This window comes from Muntiacus reevesi, chromosome X, assembly GCF_963930625.1.
Source record: "Muntiacus reevesi chromosome X, mMunRee1.1, whole genome shotgun sequence".
Taxonomy (NCBI): domain Eukaryota; kingdom Metazoa; phylum Chordata; class Mammalia; order Artiodactyla; family Cervidae; genus Muntiacus; species Muntiacus reevesi.
The window spans coordinates 9,710,177-9,725,603 of NC_089271.1; the positions used below are offsets into that span (position 1 = coordinate 9,710,177).

Consider the following 15,427-nt stretch of genomic DNA (forward strand, 5'->3'; position numbering starts at 1 on the left):
TCTGGTGGCCAAAGTATTGGAGCTTCAGCTTCAGCATCAGTCCTTACAATGAATATTCAGGAATGATTTCCCTTAGGACTGACTGGTTGGATCTCCTTGCAGTCCAAGGGATGTGTGTCCCGTGAGTGGTTCTCTTGGAAGGGGGCAGGGGTGGTCCAGACAGTAAGAGAGGCGTGCCTGTTCCCCACCTCTCGGTGGGGGCCAGGTGCTGCCTCATCCGTGGTTGTCCTCACCACCTGCCATGGGGAACTGACTTTTTGCTGGGGCACATGCCCCATGTCCCCTCCCCATTTGTGGGGGTTGCACGCAGGCGTGGGAGCAGTTGTGGTGAGTTGGGGCGTGTGAAGGGGGGCCGTCGGGCTTCTCACGCGTGCCCCCCATCCAGAGACCAGCAGATTTCAGACATAATTCCTTGTAAAATGCCCTTTGTCAATTTTCTGTCTGAAGGTGCCTTACTCTAATTCCTCTTTTGACATGGGTGAGCCTCTATTTTTAATCACAATATTCCTCTCTGCCCATGTTTTAACTTTTAATACCCGTTTTCATATTACATATTTACAATTCAATTCTTTCTTATACATATGTTTAGATACTCCATATTTTTTCCCTATCTTCATTACCTTTTGAAATGGCATTTTTCCCAATTCAAAGCTTTGGTTGACATAGAGCAGGAAAGAAGAAGAAATGGCAGAGTAAAGCCAGAAACATGAAAGAAAATGGTACCAAAAAGCAAAATTGAGAATTCAGTTTTTTGTATAAAGTAGTACATTATATAGGGTTTCTCAAACTCGGGGCTATGGAAAACTGGAGCAGGAGAATGATTTGTTGTGGCAGTCTGTTCTGTATAGTGTAGAATGATTAGCAGCATCCCAGGTCTCTACCCATCATGCTGTTAACACACGTTCCCAGCCTCAGCACTGGCAATCAAAAATGACAATAGGCATTGCCATATAGTCATATATCATAAAGAAGGCTGAGTGCCAAAGAATTGATGCTTTTGAACTGTGGTGCTGGAGAAGAGTCTTGAGTCCCTTGGACAGCAAGGAGATCAAACCAGTCCATCCTAAAGGAAATCAGTCCTGAATATTCATTGGAAGGACTGATGCTGGAGCTGAAACTCCAATTCTTTGGCCACCTGACATAAAGAGCCAACTCACTGGAAAAGACCCCGACGCTGGGAAAGATTAAGGGCAAGAGGAGAAGGGGACAACAAAGGATTAGATGGTTGGATGGCCTCATCGACTCAATGACATGAGTTTGAGCAAACTGAGAGATGCTGAAGGCCAGGGAAGCCTAGTGTGCTGCAGTCCATGGGGTTGCAAAGAGTCAGATATGACTGAACAACTGCCACATACGTCCAGGCTGCAAACCTACCCTCTGGTTGAAAACCACTGGTTTATTGAGACCAAACTATTAAACGTAGCTCAACAGTGCAAGAAACAATTTGGTAAAGTGGAAAAGTAAGAAATACTTAAGCGTTATGTTTCTATGCCAACTCCCATTTATTTGCAGGATGCTTGGCATGCTTGGCCCATGTTCATCGCAGTACTGTTTATAATTGCCGGGACATGGAAGCAACCTAGATGCCCATCAGCAGATGAATGGATAAGGAAGCTATGGTACATATACACAATGGAATATTACTCAGGCATTAAAAAGAATTCATTTGAATCAGTTCTAATGAGATGGATGAAACTGGAGCCCATTATACAGAGTGAAGTAAGCCAGAAAGATAAACACCAATACAGTATACTAACGCATATATATGGAATTTAAAAAGATGGTAATGATAACCCTATATGCAAAACAGAAAAAGAGACACAGATGTGCAGAACAGACTTTGGGACTCTGTGGGAGAAGGCGAGGGTGGGATGTTCTGAGAGAACAGCATTGAAACAAGTATACCATCAAGGGTGAAACAGATCACCAGCCTAGGTTGGATGCATGAGACAAGTGCTCAGGGCTGGTGCACTGGGAAGACCCAGAGGGATGGGATGGGGAGGGAGGCGGGAGGGGGGATCAGGATGGGGAACACATGTAAATCCATGGCTGATTCATGTCAATGTATGGCAAAAACCACTACACTATTGTAAAGCAATTAGCTTCTAACTAATAAAAATAAATGAAAAAAAAGAAAAAGAAGAAATACAGAAGTGTTATATTTCTATGCCAACTCCCATTTATTTGCAGGATGCTTGGCATGGTTACTCCATGCTTATCTCCTTTGAGTATCTGTCCTCCTGCTTGTTTCATTCTATTGATGCATGCTCCCCACAAACACTAGAGTGATCTCTCTAAAACACATATTGAATCACCTTACACAACCAAGCTTAAAAATCACCAATTACCCCATTCTCCACCACAGGGTTTCTCAGCCTGGGCACTCTTGACATTGAGTTAACTGAGATCATTCTCTGTTGTGGGCGGTGTCCTGTGCACTGTAGAGTGTTTAGCAGCAGCCCTGGGTTCTTCCCAGCTAGATGCAACTAGCACTTCCCCTCCTAGTAGGCAGAAGAATGTCCCACCAAAGATATCTATGTCCTAGTCTCTGGAACTGGTGAATATGTTAGTGTACATGGCACGTGGGAATTAAGGTTGCAGGCAGAATTAAAGGCTGCTAATCAACCGACCTTAAAGCAATGGGATTACCTGGGATTATCCAGGTGAGCCCTATGTAACCGCAAGCATCGTTAAGAGTGTCAGAGGAAGAAATGACTAGAACATGGCTGGCATTAAAGACTGGGGATGGGGACACTTGAAAAGTAAAGGAAACAGACCCTAGAGCCTTCAGAAGGAACATGGCCCTGCCAACACCTTGACTTTAGTCGAAGGGGACCTATTTCAGACTTCTGACCTCTACAAGTATAAGGTAAGAGATTTGTATTGCTCTAACCCATACGTTTGGGGTAATTTGCTATAGCCACAAAATGAAGTTAATACATCACCACCCCCAGTTACGACAAACAAAACTGTCTTCAGACATTGTTAAATGTCTCCTGGGAACAAAGTTGTCTCCAGGTTGAGAACTACTCTTCTTTGAAATGCTGAGTGCAAACTCCTACCCAACCTGTTCAATGCTCGTGTCCAACATACAGTGAGATATAGCCTGTGCTCCAGGCACACCAAACTTCTAACTTCAAAAACATCCTTTCACTTCCCTGCAGATTTGATGCCAAAGGGTGTCTTGGAGGATGGGCAACGTGCTTTGGCCTTGCTGCCATTTTTATCCAAGCCCATAGATAGTTATTATGCCCTGGAGGAGGGTACGGCAACCCACTTCAGTATTCTTACCTGGAGAATCCCCATGGACAGAGGGGCCTGGCGGGCTGCAGTCCCCTGGATGGCAAACAGTCAGACACGACTGAGTGACTAAGCACAGCACAGCAGGCCTCCGAGAATGTGTCTCATCTCTGGTTTCATTAGGCTGTTATACTAAAGACACGTGGCTGCTACATATATTAAACTTCAGATATCTTAACCTCCTCCTCCAAACAAACGATTGCACTTAAGCTCTTCCAAGTCCTTTTTGTTGGAAACTCAGGCATCACCAACACCCCTGTGCCTTTGCAGGTCCATTCCTTTCTGTTTCATCAAGGAATCACTTCCCTTCTTCTTCTGATAAGTGACAATCACCCTTGAAGAACAAGTTCAAGTGTTTTCTGCACAGTGAAGTTTTATAAGACTCCCCAAAGCACTGTGAATCACATTCCCCAGTCCCTCGCTGTGCTGACCCTTCTGCACTGCAGCTATTGGTTGAGTCATCCAGGTTCCTCCTTAGACTGTGAGCTCTGTAATGGGTGACGCCATAATTTAGCCTCTCTTCATTCCTGGTACATAGAGAAATGCTTGTGCTCAAGAAGTTCTTGTGGTGTGAATGAAGAAAAAAAGAATTCATGGATAGAGGCTGGCAAACTCCATGTCAGTTCACCTCTGATCCAAAATAATTAGAACCCCAGGGTTAGAATGAGACCTTACTCCCTTGTTTATAATCAGAGTAAAGGACAGAACCTGGCTGCCAAGAACAAAGCTGAGACGTGTGCACCAACTGTATCACCATGTACCATTTATCCCTTTGTCTTCTCCCTTTTTCTACTCAATAGATATTCTACCCAGCATGTCCATGATCCAGATTTTGTTAGAGCAATCCTAAAACGCATAGTAAGGAAATACTGACTTGTAGCTGACTTTGTCTAACACTTCCTCGTTTTAAGCCATAAAGTTGCCATTTGTGAGCTCTGAATGAGCAGAAGGCATAGAGCTACAGGCATTTAGGGGAGTCTGGGTTGGGAAGATCCCCTGGAGAAGGAAACAGCAACTCCAGTACTCTTGCCTGGAAAATCCCATGGACAGAGGAGCCTGGTAGGCTACAGTCCATGGGGTCGCAAAGAGTCAGACATGACTAAGTGACTTTACTTTACTTTACTTTGGGAGCAGAAGCCATTGTTTGAACAATTTAGTTTAAAACCAGAGAATCTGTTCAGAGAACTAAATAGATGGACGTGATCCATTACTGGCTACATCTGAATGAAGATGAATTCTCATGTTTGCCCATGGAGTCAATGGAAGAGAAACTGAAAACTGAATAAACTATAAGAGATCCATGGAATCTGTAGGCAAGACTCAAGAGGGATCTACATGGTTTCAGAATCGGAAGAGGGCCCCAAAAGGAAAGTTTCTGCCAGCTGAAAGCACTTCTGTGGACAGTCAAGATGGCCATCCTGTGGGGCTACATTCAACTCACTGGTGTTGGAGTTCTCAACTGGAGCAGTTTTGACCCCCAAAAGACATTCAGCAGTGTCTGCAGACATTTTTCACTGTCACACTGGTGGGAGGGGTGCTATTGGCATCTAGTGGGTAGAGGCCCAGGATGCTGCTGAACATCCTACAATGCACAGGACAGTGTCCAGAGCAAAGAGTCACTCAGCCACAACTGTCAGTGGTGCAGAGGCAGAGAAACCCCAAGCCAGAGCGACCAGGAGAAGCACAAGAAAGAACCAAGTCTGTACAATCCAAATCTCCTTTCCAGGACCCATAAGTAATCTTGCAAGGTGCTCATATGCTGGACTTTTGACATCATTAGTAAAGATTCTTTTTTAGGACAAAGGACCCAGCTTGCTTACAAGTGAGAAGGACAAGCAGTGCTCAATAGGATGAACTTCCTTGGTTTCTGAGAGGGTTCCAGGGCATTAAACCTTTGAAAGGTAATCCAGGCCATTAAATTCCAGACCCTGGGGTTAAGTTAGGATATCTGGGATTCAAACAAAATCAGCCTTGGACTTTGATGCCAGGATTCTAACCAATCATTCCACGTTTGCCTCAAGAATAAAGGGATTACACACACACACACATGAACATTTTATGAAAAAAATTTTGTTCTTTTGCTAGATGGCTATGTACTTAGTTTTAACCACTGCAAAAGAGGTGAAAGTCATGGTATGTGAGCCTGCAGACTGCCTGTACACTGCATAGAACAATTTCAAGCTACCCAGTATTGCTGAAGTTCATATACTTGTCCATTGATGATGAGATTTTAATGGATAAGAAGAAGATTTCTAACCAGTTGTGATCATCCACAGTAGATTGCCTTTTCATCATAATAGTGATAAACAGCATCTGCATACTATATTCCAAGTACATACAGTTGCAAAGAAAAGCAGAGACATTCTTAATAATACAATAGGTTTAAACGTGAATGTCAGTGATTATCCAATCCAAGAACTTGGCTTGCTTTTTGCATTTCTTTCTCTCTCAACTTCTACAGACTAATCTGCTAATGTGTGTTTCTGATACAGAGTAGGAATCCAGGCTCCTCTAAAGACCAACAGATATTCAACATTTAGATTCTTGACCCTCTTTCTAATGCTGAGTTCTCTGGTTTGGAGAGAATCTCTCCCTCTCCTACTTGACTTTTCTCTCTACTGTCTACCTTCCTCAAGAAAATGGGCAGGACAGTCAATAATGTTTGTTAGTATCTGTAATCCATGCTCCCCACCCAACACCAGCAGTTATTTTTGACACAGTAACTAATATTTTACCAACCCATGATGCAAATATTTCTGCTAAATATTGCTGATTTTTCTAAGGAGATCTGATAAAATCCAAAATGTCATAATTAGTTGTCTCATGTTAAGAGAGCAAGGTATTCTGTTGGACACTACTTTCCAACTGTTTTTATTGGTTGTGTTTTCTTTCTTTAGTCTAAATCTCCAGCAATTACATGGTGTTGTACTCCATTTCTGTAATTCTAACTGTACTTTAAAATATTTAATTACAATGGATGGAATCTCCCCTTATGGAAACAGACCCAAGGCAAATCTATAGAGTTTGTGAACTGAACAAGAGTTGTTCATTTTTAGAACAACTAGTATTTACTCTCTAAAAGCATGCAGCTTTCCAAGTATGCATCAACCAGTTTCCTATTACTTCTGTTCTCCATTCTTTTTAACCAGCAAACATTTTTAAAGGTACCAGTAGCTCCCTCTGAGTCCCTTATTTGCTAATGATTCTTGATTCATGTAGCTAGTGAAATAACTACTAGTTGCCCTTAGTGGAACTGGGGCATATTTCCATGATCTTTGATAGCCTTAAGCAGAGATTTTTTTTCTCCAGGATTAAACTAGTACTTAATACCATAGATCTCTGATATTAAACCTTTAAGGAGAAGAAAAGATCAAAACTAGAGAATTCTAGTAGCCACATCCCCAAACACACAGACCTACACACACATACCAATATCACCCTCAAGAATAATGTTCCCGAATTCTCTGTAAAACAACCAAATGACAGAAATATTTCAAAATATGATTTCCTCCAATCCTGACAAACAGCTTAGAACTAGACCATTTTGAGTACCAAAAAATATCAATATTGTGTGAAGGGATAAGTGACCCTTTGAAATCACCTGCCGCACAGAGAGCATCTCTTCCCCAGCTCCTACCACTGCTCCGAGTGGAGCCAAGGAGTCCTAAAAAGACACATGCGGGTGGCCACTAGGGACGTCCCATTTCCAGACACCATTTCACCAGCCACAGAGGAACAGCCACAGCAGGAAAACCCCTCAGTGGTGCTCTGGCTGTGTAAATGAAAAGTAATTAAAGAACTGCCCAGGTGACCAGCCTTGGGCCAGGAGGACACGCGGCACCGGACCCTACCTCGGACTTCCACACGACATAGGGTTGGCCGTGGCTGTCGGGTGGGGACTGGAACTTTCTCTGCTGGAGCCACCTCCTGGGAGAAGCGAAGATGCCGTTGGGGCCTCCCCCGGAAGAGCAGAGGATGGCGCTGCGACCACTGCCCGGCCCGGCTAGGACCGAAGGCAGGTCCCACACCATGCTCTTCTTGAGTCCGCCGCGACCCAGGGGGACCTCATAGTCAAAGTGGAAGCTGCCAGACGGCGACTTCTCCTGCGGGGTGCTGGGTGTGGAGAAGGACGAGCAGAGGGGTCTGGGGGTCGGGAGGCGGTTGGCCCGAGGAGGTGGGCCCCGGGGAGAGAACGCCGAGCGAGGGCTCAGACCCTCGGCCAGGGACAGCGGGGGGCAGAGGCGGCCCCCGCTGGTCCCTCGCGAGCCGCCCTCTGCGCCCGCCTCGCCCCCGTAGCCGCCGATCAGAGCCGGGTCCAGGCTGCGGGTCTGGCGCAGCTTCCTCTTGGAGAAGCCCTTGGCAGAAGCCGCGCTGCCCGAGGCCGGCGAGGAGCAGGAGAAGACACTGTGGAGCAGGCTCTGCGCGGACATCCCGGCGGGGCTGTGCCTGAGGGCCACCCTCTTCCAGCTCTCGGAACTGCTAGTGATTTGGGGCCCAGGAAGCAAGGGGGCTCGGGCGAGGCTGCAAGGCGGCGTCGGCCCGAGGCTTGCCGAGGGCGGTAGAGGGCAGTTCCCGGCTCACGCGCCACCAGCGCGCTCCAAGTGCCCCGGTGGGGGCAGAAGCAGGAGATCCATCACCAGCCTTCTAGGAAAAGGGGTGGGGAGGGAGGACTCCTTCGGTCGCGAGAACCTTCCCGCAGAGCCTAAGTCCTGAAGAGGGTAAGGAAGAAGAGGAGGAAGGTCAGGCGCTCGCTGGGTTCCCAGCTCCGGCGGCCAGCGCCACTCCCCCTTCCCAGCTGAGGCAGGAGACGCCGCGCTCCGGCTCTCTGGCTCTGGGCAGCCTCGAAGTCTCCAGCAAGCTCCTCCTCGCGCCCTAAGGACGGTCCCGAGGGCTGAGGAGGAGGCCTCCTGGGCGTGCGCCCAGGGCGCGTCCCTCGCTCTCTGCTCGCCGTGAGAGAGACTTCCTCCCGCGCTGGAGCTGGGCACCCGATCTGCGCCCCAGGGCACCGTCGCCGTATCCGGGCCCCTGAAGCTGCGCGTCTCGCCACCACTCGGCTTCTGCGCCCACTCCTCTGACTGGCTAGGCGCAAGAGTGTCTCCAAGCTCCAAGCTCCCCTGAGGTGCTAGTTTCTCGCTACAAAGTGGGGACACGAAACGCGCAGCGCCCAGGGCCTTCCAAGTGCTGAGCGGCTACGGTGGGAGAGAATTCCTGGCTGCGCTCAGGGAGCTAAGGGGAGAACCCCAGGGTCGGCTGTCCATGACCTGCCGGAGAGGGACTCGTAATAGTCTCAACCCACCTTGGGCCCAGGGCTGGCGCGGGGATGTCCCCGCACGCTCGCGCTAGAGGCAGCGCGAAGGGGGCGGCCCGGACGGGTAGGGTGGGAGAGAAGCCAGGTCTGGAGCTGGGGCGGAGCCAGAAGCAGGAGAAAGCAGAACGTGGAGTTTTCCAGGCGCCAAACCTGGGAGCGGCGCAGAGCGAGCGCTGCTCACCACTGATACTGGGTCTCCTGGGGAGAAAGCCCCGAGGACGGAAGTGCGGACCTTCTCCCCGGTCTCCCCTCCCCCAGAGCGAAGGGGGCGCCAGCTCCACTCACGTTTCTGGAAAGGAAAGGAAGTGTCAGATTGCACCCCACCCACTGGTGTCAGATGGGCAGCCCAAGACGGTTGCTCTGAAGTTGGAGTTAAATCTCCTGCCTTCCCCCCCCCCCCACCGCCCGCTGTTTTTGTTTTTTAAAAATGAAGGATAGAGATTCAGTCCAAATGCAGTGGCTGCGATGAATGGGCTGGAAATGGGCCCTACTAAGAAAACTGGGGGGTGGGGAGGGGTCCTCGCCGTGTAAGGGTCGCGCAGTAACTCTACTCGAGGAGGAGGGGTTCGTGGGGCCGAGCAGGCGGCAGGCACCCCGCGCAGCTCCGGCCCACAGGCTGCGGGGATTGGCGCTCACAAAGCGATCAGTCTCCGAGTTCGGTCGTGGGACGCCTCTGGGCGCTGAGCGCTGCGGCCACATTCCTGGGAAGCTGGAAAACGCTGGCGATGTCCATGTTCCCTGTTGAAAACAAGTCTGGGAGCACCTTAGAATATAAAATTCAAAGCCACGCCTGCTTCTGCGAGGCTTCTATGTTTCTGACCTAACATTTATGTTTTGTAACGCATCTCACAATCATCTCAGCAGGGGTACAGAGAAAACGCTGGAAATGCCTGAGTACTTTAACTGTGTTCTTGTGCCCTCTTTTACCCCTTCTGGATGAAGAGGATTTTAGGCAAATAGGAAGGTGGCTTTCCTCTACGGTTACTTTTATTAAAGAAAAAAGCTTACTGTGAACTTTTAAATGCAGATGTTTGACACCAACATTCGCCTTGTTGTGTATCATATCAGAACTGTCCGACATGGATTTTGGAAAGTTTGTTTTATTCCCAGTAAAATTTTCAGGGGAAAATTTAATGTCCTTCTTGTCTTAAAAAGTGTGTTAAACAGTCCTAGGTATTTGACTGTCTAGGAAGGGTCACGTCATGAAATCTAATTAACAGAAGAATTCAACGCTTCCACAAAGGGCTTCATTCGGACCCCAGGATCTCTGACGTACCCACTTTTGTAAATGCAGCGGGACCCACTGCACTCAGGGAGTTCCCTCCTGTAGCATTATGATCCATCTGCCACCACAAGACAAAATTAGAAATCAATTTCCTCACACCCTCCCTGCCGCCCAGCTCTTCTCACCCTGAAACATAAGCACACTCTCCGGTGGCTGTTGATCAGGTGTGCCGTGGAGAGCCACAGACTTTCAAACTGCTGCCTTTCCTGCCTGACTACACATACCAAATTACATGTGGGGGACTGTTGTCATTTGCTTTCTTCCCTCCTCAAACAAATCCCAGAAGAAGGGAAAGACAGAGGGTCTTGCCTGACCTTTCCTTAGTTCACAATATCATGTAACTTGTCACTAGCAAAGAAAACAATGTCTTTGCCATTTGGAGACCCATGCAAGGAACTGGTTATGCTTTGTTGGATTTTGGCATTTGGAGTACATGGTTAGCAAAGTCACAGTTCACGGGATTACTTATAATTCCAGTGGTTGGGCAAATGTAATTTATAATTCATATATGTTAAATATTTCTCTAACCACAAAAGATGACCATGGGGTTGAAAATGCAACCCTGCCACAATGACGTAGGACTAATAAGAATACTGGCCAGGCACAAGGTCATACAGGCTTGGTCATGGATGCTGGGAAGCCAGTGAGCAAAGGGACTCTTCTGTTGCTACTTCAGGCTTAGAGCAGACACATCCAGTTCATTCATCATCTTGTTTTCAACAGGTCCTGACTCTCCATCAACCTAGAGCTTGCCTCAGCATACAGAACAATGAACAAATTGTTCTAAATATCCATAAAATTAAGCCCTGGCTCCCTTTTAAAAACCTGGTGTAAGTATATGTGCTTTTAAAACACATGGGGAAAATGTAATGGCACTTCTGGAAAGAAAGATTTTATAAGATTGCTTGGATTTTTTAAATGATTTTTTTTAAGTATTATGATTTCCAATCTGACTGCTATTTGTCTTATTTTGCAGTCATTGTGGTGCATGGCTTTTTCATTCATTCTCATTTAACGCATCCTATTTTACTGTTGTTTGTTATATAATCCCTTTGCTTATACAGACCCAATTCACATTGGCCTTATGCCAGGCTTGATTAAGGAAGATCTGGGTTTCATTTACCAATTTCAAAAATGACTGGTTTTGTTATGTTGATCCCCAGAATCTTTCTTACAATTCATTAGCTGCTTCAGAAGCAATATAACTGAAAGCCTAGAAAGAAATAGTTTTGAATACAAGGCTTGCATGCTGCAGTCCATGGGGTCACAAAGAGTCAGACACAACTGAGCAAAAGAATAACAACTTTAAAAATCAGGTCTCTGAAACTTTGCTCATTTATTAGGGCATTTGATGTTGAAAAGTAATGTCTGTATTTGTTTTGGGTTTTGTTTTTTCCTCAGTTGAAGTTAATCAAGCCTTAGGATACCTTTTATTAAAGGGCAGAACAGTGTGTTCACTATCATGTTATAATTATCCTACAAATTCATGATAAAAATATATCTATTCCATCTGGTCATGGCACAAGAATATTCTAATGAAAGTTCTAGAGACCTTGGTCTGACATCAAGCTATCCTCTTATCAAGGATCCTTGAAAATACATCAGTGTTCTTTCTATTCCCTCGAGACACTGTTCTACAAACATACATCTTATTACCAAGGAATATATTCTGTTAAACCTAAATTTCCCTTTTCTTAACTTTATCCCTTGAAATTTTTCTTATCTCCAGCCAAGATTCCTCTTTCCCCTTGGTGTCTAGACCCTCAAGCTATCTGTAGATTTCTATCATGCCCCTTGGGTCTGACTTTGTGGTTTGGCTACACTATAAAGTTCATATTTTGCTTTAAAACCATCACTGTAGATGATCTCCTCTGGACACCCTCCAGTTGCTTATTTCTTTTCCATCTTGAGGTCCAATATTCCAGGTTAGGGCATCCTATTTTACCCTTGTTTGTTATATAATCCCATTGCTTATATAGTCCCAAATCACATTGAACTTCCTGATTGACTGCCATATAATATTTCAGACTTCTATCTGATTGGCTTCCAATAAGTCTTAAGCAGCATCACTGATTTTTGTTTCATCCTGCCTGTGTCTCTCAAACTGACTGTGATTCCTCTGATATAATTTCTACATTCTTAGTGGTACCTAGAGTAAACAGTTCACAGTATCTGACTATCCCATAGAAGTCAAAGGTTCTAACTCCAAGCTCCTGAAATATGAAAAGGAGGACATGATTTTAATCTGTATGACATGGAATATATGAGAAACAGGTGAAGAACTTTTACAGAACTTAAGAATTCTAATTATATTAAATAGTCATACTACCCCATGCCTAAAATTCTTCTTGATTTTAAGCTAGGATTTTTTTTCTTTTTTGCAGCTGAAGCAAGAGTGTTTTTTTTTTTAATTCCTGTTCTAGGATCTCCCTGAATGAATGTAATAGCCAAGAATTTAAACTACAAATGATGGATGTCAGTGGAAACAAATCTCGATTTGCAGGATAATCTTATATGGGTAATATCAGCAAAAACTCACTTTGTTAAACACCAACCCAGCACTGAGGAACAATGATCATTTTCAAAAGATGAAAATGGTGTCATAGTTATTCTCTAGATAGGGAATATAATGATTTACAGGATAAAATGGTATTTGAGAGATTGAATCCTAACTGGTACTGTGAGGTGAAAAGACTAAGATATAAGTTTGACTCTACCTTAAAGGACAATTTAATATTATAATACCAAAAGAGATATCCAGAAAAAATATTCATGCCAACACTAAAGGGAAAAAGCACAAAGCACCAAACATGTCCATATTATTTGGTAACTTAAATTTAGTGTTATATTCAACATTATCTACTCAGCTTGCTCCTAACCCTTTAATCAATTGTTATTATAACAATATAAGAACAAGTAATAGTTGTTGGAACTTCCTATGTGGCAGGCACTGGGGTGAAATTATGCATGCACTACCCAGATCAATAGATACACACACCCACAGCTGTAATAGTTAACCTCCAGTTCTACAGATGAAGGAAACAAGATCTAGAAGCATCTAACTCCCTAGTTAAGTGGCAGAGCTAGTACACAGATTCATGTGATCTAACCTCAACTACTAACTCTTGGAGGACAAGAATTGCAGATTAAGAAGCTTTTCAATTTGGAAGTGCTTTGGGGCCATTTCTGGATGCATTTCAAATTGTTGATTCGCTATCTAGCTATATGACCTTGAGCACATCACTTTACAACTTTGATCCCCACTTAGCAGTCTACAAAATCACGTTCACTTCAAAAGGCTGAGTATGAGCAAAGGACCTAATACATGCAGCGTGCCTAGCACGGAGCATCCTGGAGAGAACAAGCAGAGTGATGGCAGTGTACTGTCATCTATATGAAACCAATATTTGTGAATCACTTGATGAATCCAGCTATACTGAAGGACCATCCCTAATGTGAGTTCACCTGGTCTTACACTCAAAGGATCTACTCAAACCCTTCTAATTTGCTAATGAAACCTTTGTTTAAAACTCTTAGAAAAAGACTCATAGTCAACCCAGTGAATAGTCTAGCTAGGATTTTCACCTCCCTCTCCAAGATTTAGAGGTGTTGTCAATATCAACTAAATAATACCAATATGGTCTTTCAAGGCAGGGCACTTTTTAAGTTAAGTGAAAGACAGTTTGGGTTTCTCTATATACAGAGCAGAGTGTAGAAAATTCTTTGCCCTCTATTACATTTATATACAAACAGGTCAGTTTTTTGACTCAGTGTTTTGAATCAGTTTCACATTGCCCAGAACTAGAACCATGAACTCTCTCTCTTTAAAACAGGCACACAGTTGCCTTTAAAATACCTTTAAAACTCTTTAAAGTTTTAAACTCTTTAAAACACCTTTAAAACTCTTTAAAAGGCACCCAGTTGCCTTTAAAACAGGCACCCAGTTTTCATACTCATCTAGTTAACATCAAGATCTATGACAATTTCTTCAGACAGTATATTCAGAAACCTAAATGACTATTCTTATTCATATTTCTCACTTTCCCCCAACTTTGTGTGTCTAATTCCACCATCTCTTATCAATTATGACCTTTTAAAAAAAAAGCAAAAATAAAAAAAAAAAAAAAAAAAAAGCAAAATTGATGAAGAGAAAAAAATGCCTATTTCTGTGTTACCATCTACAGTGAATACACAAAAAGCCACTTTTAACACCATTCTGTCATTTTCTGTGCAGATATTAGCAACATGGTCTATGTTTTCTGGGGCTTCCTTGGTGGCTCAGATGACAGAGAATCTGCCTGCAATGCAGGAGACCCAGGTTCGATCCCTGGGTGCGGAAGATCTCTTGAAGAAGGGAATGGCTACCAACTCCAGTATTCTTGCTGGGAAAATCCCATGAACAGAGGAGCCAAGTGGGCTACAGTCCATGGGGTTGCAGACTTGGACATGACTGAGCAGCCAACACTTTCACTTCTATGTTTTCTAGAGTTTCATCTTTATCCTCTCAACTTTAAAAAGCAAATTTGCATAAACAGATTGTTCTACCCTGTTACTTGTTTATTTTTCCAACTGATGTGAATACAGTATTTCTAAATACCAACTCTTCTGTTTTCAGGATACCCCCTAGCGAGGCAGGTAAAAAGCAAGGTTATATAAAAATCTTAAGTCAAGTTGCAGTTTAGATGTGCTTAGCCGAGTCCTAGGGACCAAAGCATAAAACAAACAATTGTTGTTTACCTGCAACTAGTATTTGAAAGAATTTTCCAACACCAAATCTGAAATGGGTGACCATCATCCCTTTTGTTTTTGGCTTTGAAATGATTCAAGACACTTTTAATAACAGCATAAATATAAAAGTTTACTGACAACTAAACTTAATTTGGGTTTATAAACATTTTTGAACATACATTTTTGTGCCAATGGCATTCCTTCCTTGTTTTACTTTCTTCTGTCTTTGTGGGTGAAGGTGCACTTGGAGTCTCAAGGTAAGTTAATTTTTTTCTGAACATGGTACATGGTTCAGCTGTGGTTACTTAAAGTAGTTTTTAAAACCTTTCCATAGCATATGTTTTAGAACTACTTTTGAGGATGGAGAATTATATAATAATGTAAATAATTTTTAATATTTTGTTAATTAAAACATTCACAGTCCAAATATTTGTCAGTATTTCTGACAAATGGAATGTTAATAATAATATGGATTATTAAATAATAAAACTAAATAATATGGAGTTTTTCCTCTGAAAATTTTATTTTTTTCTCCAGGATTTTCACTTCTCTATATTGGATGGAAATGGGAGAACCTATTTTTCCAATATGTTTTTCTACTGACAAGATGGGATGGAGCATAGAAAAGAAAGGAGAAAAGAAAAACAATTGATATTGTGCCTCAGGGATATATTTTTTCTTACCTACTTTATTGAGGAATAATCTACATACAATAAACTGTACCAATGAGCTTTGATAGCTATGTGTACCTATGAAACCACCACCATAATTAAAATACAGAAAATGTCCATCACCTCCTGGGTATG

General features: G+C 43.8%; 1 protein-coding gene across 2 annotated transcripts in view; it reads right to left on the reverse strand.

Annotated features, from left to right (window-relative positions):
* Positions 1-8,545, reverse strand: part of ARHGAP6 (Rho GTPase activating protein 6) — a 514,399-nt gene extending 505,854 nt beyond the window's left edge. The window contains exon 1 of one of the 2 annotated variants that reach the window (XM_065915770.1): positions 7,152-7,745. In XM_065915770.1, coding sequence (XP_065771842.1) covers positions 7,152-7,730 — 579 coding nt within the window. In that variant the 5' untranslated portion in view covers positions 7,731-7,745. Of the gene's footprint in view, positions 1-7,151 lie in introns of both variants that reach the window. The other variant, XM_065915769.1, reaches the window with a different exon arrangement.
* Between the last annotated feature and the right edge of the window lie 6,882 nt (positions 8,546-15,427).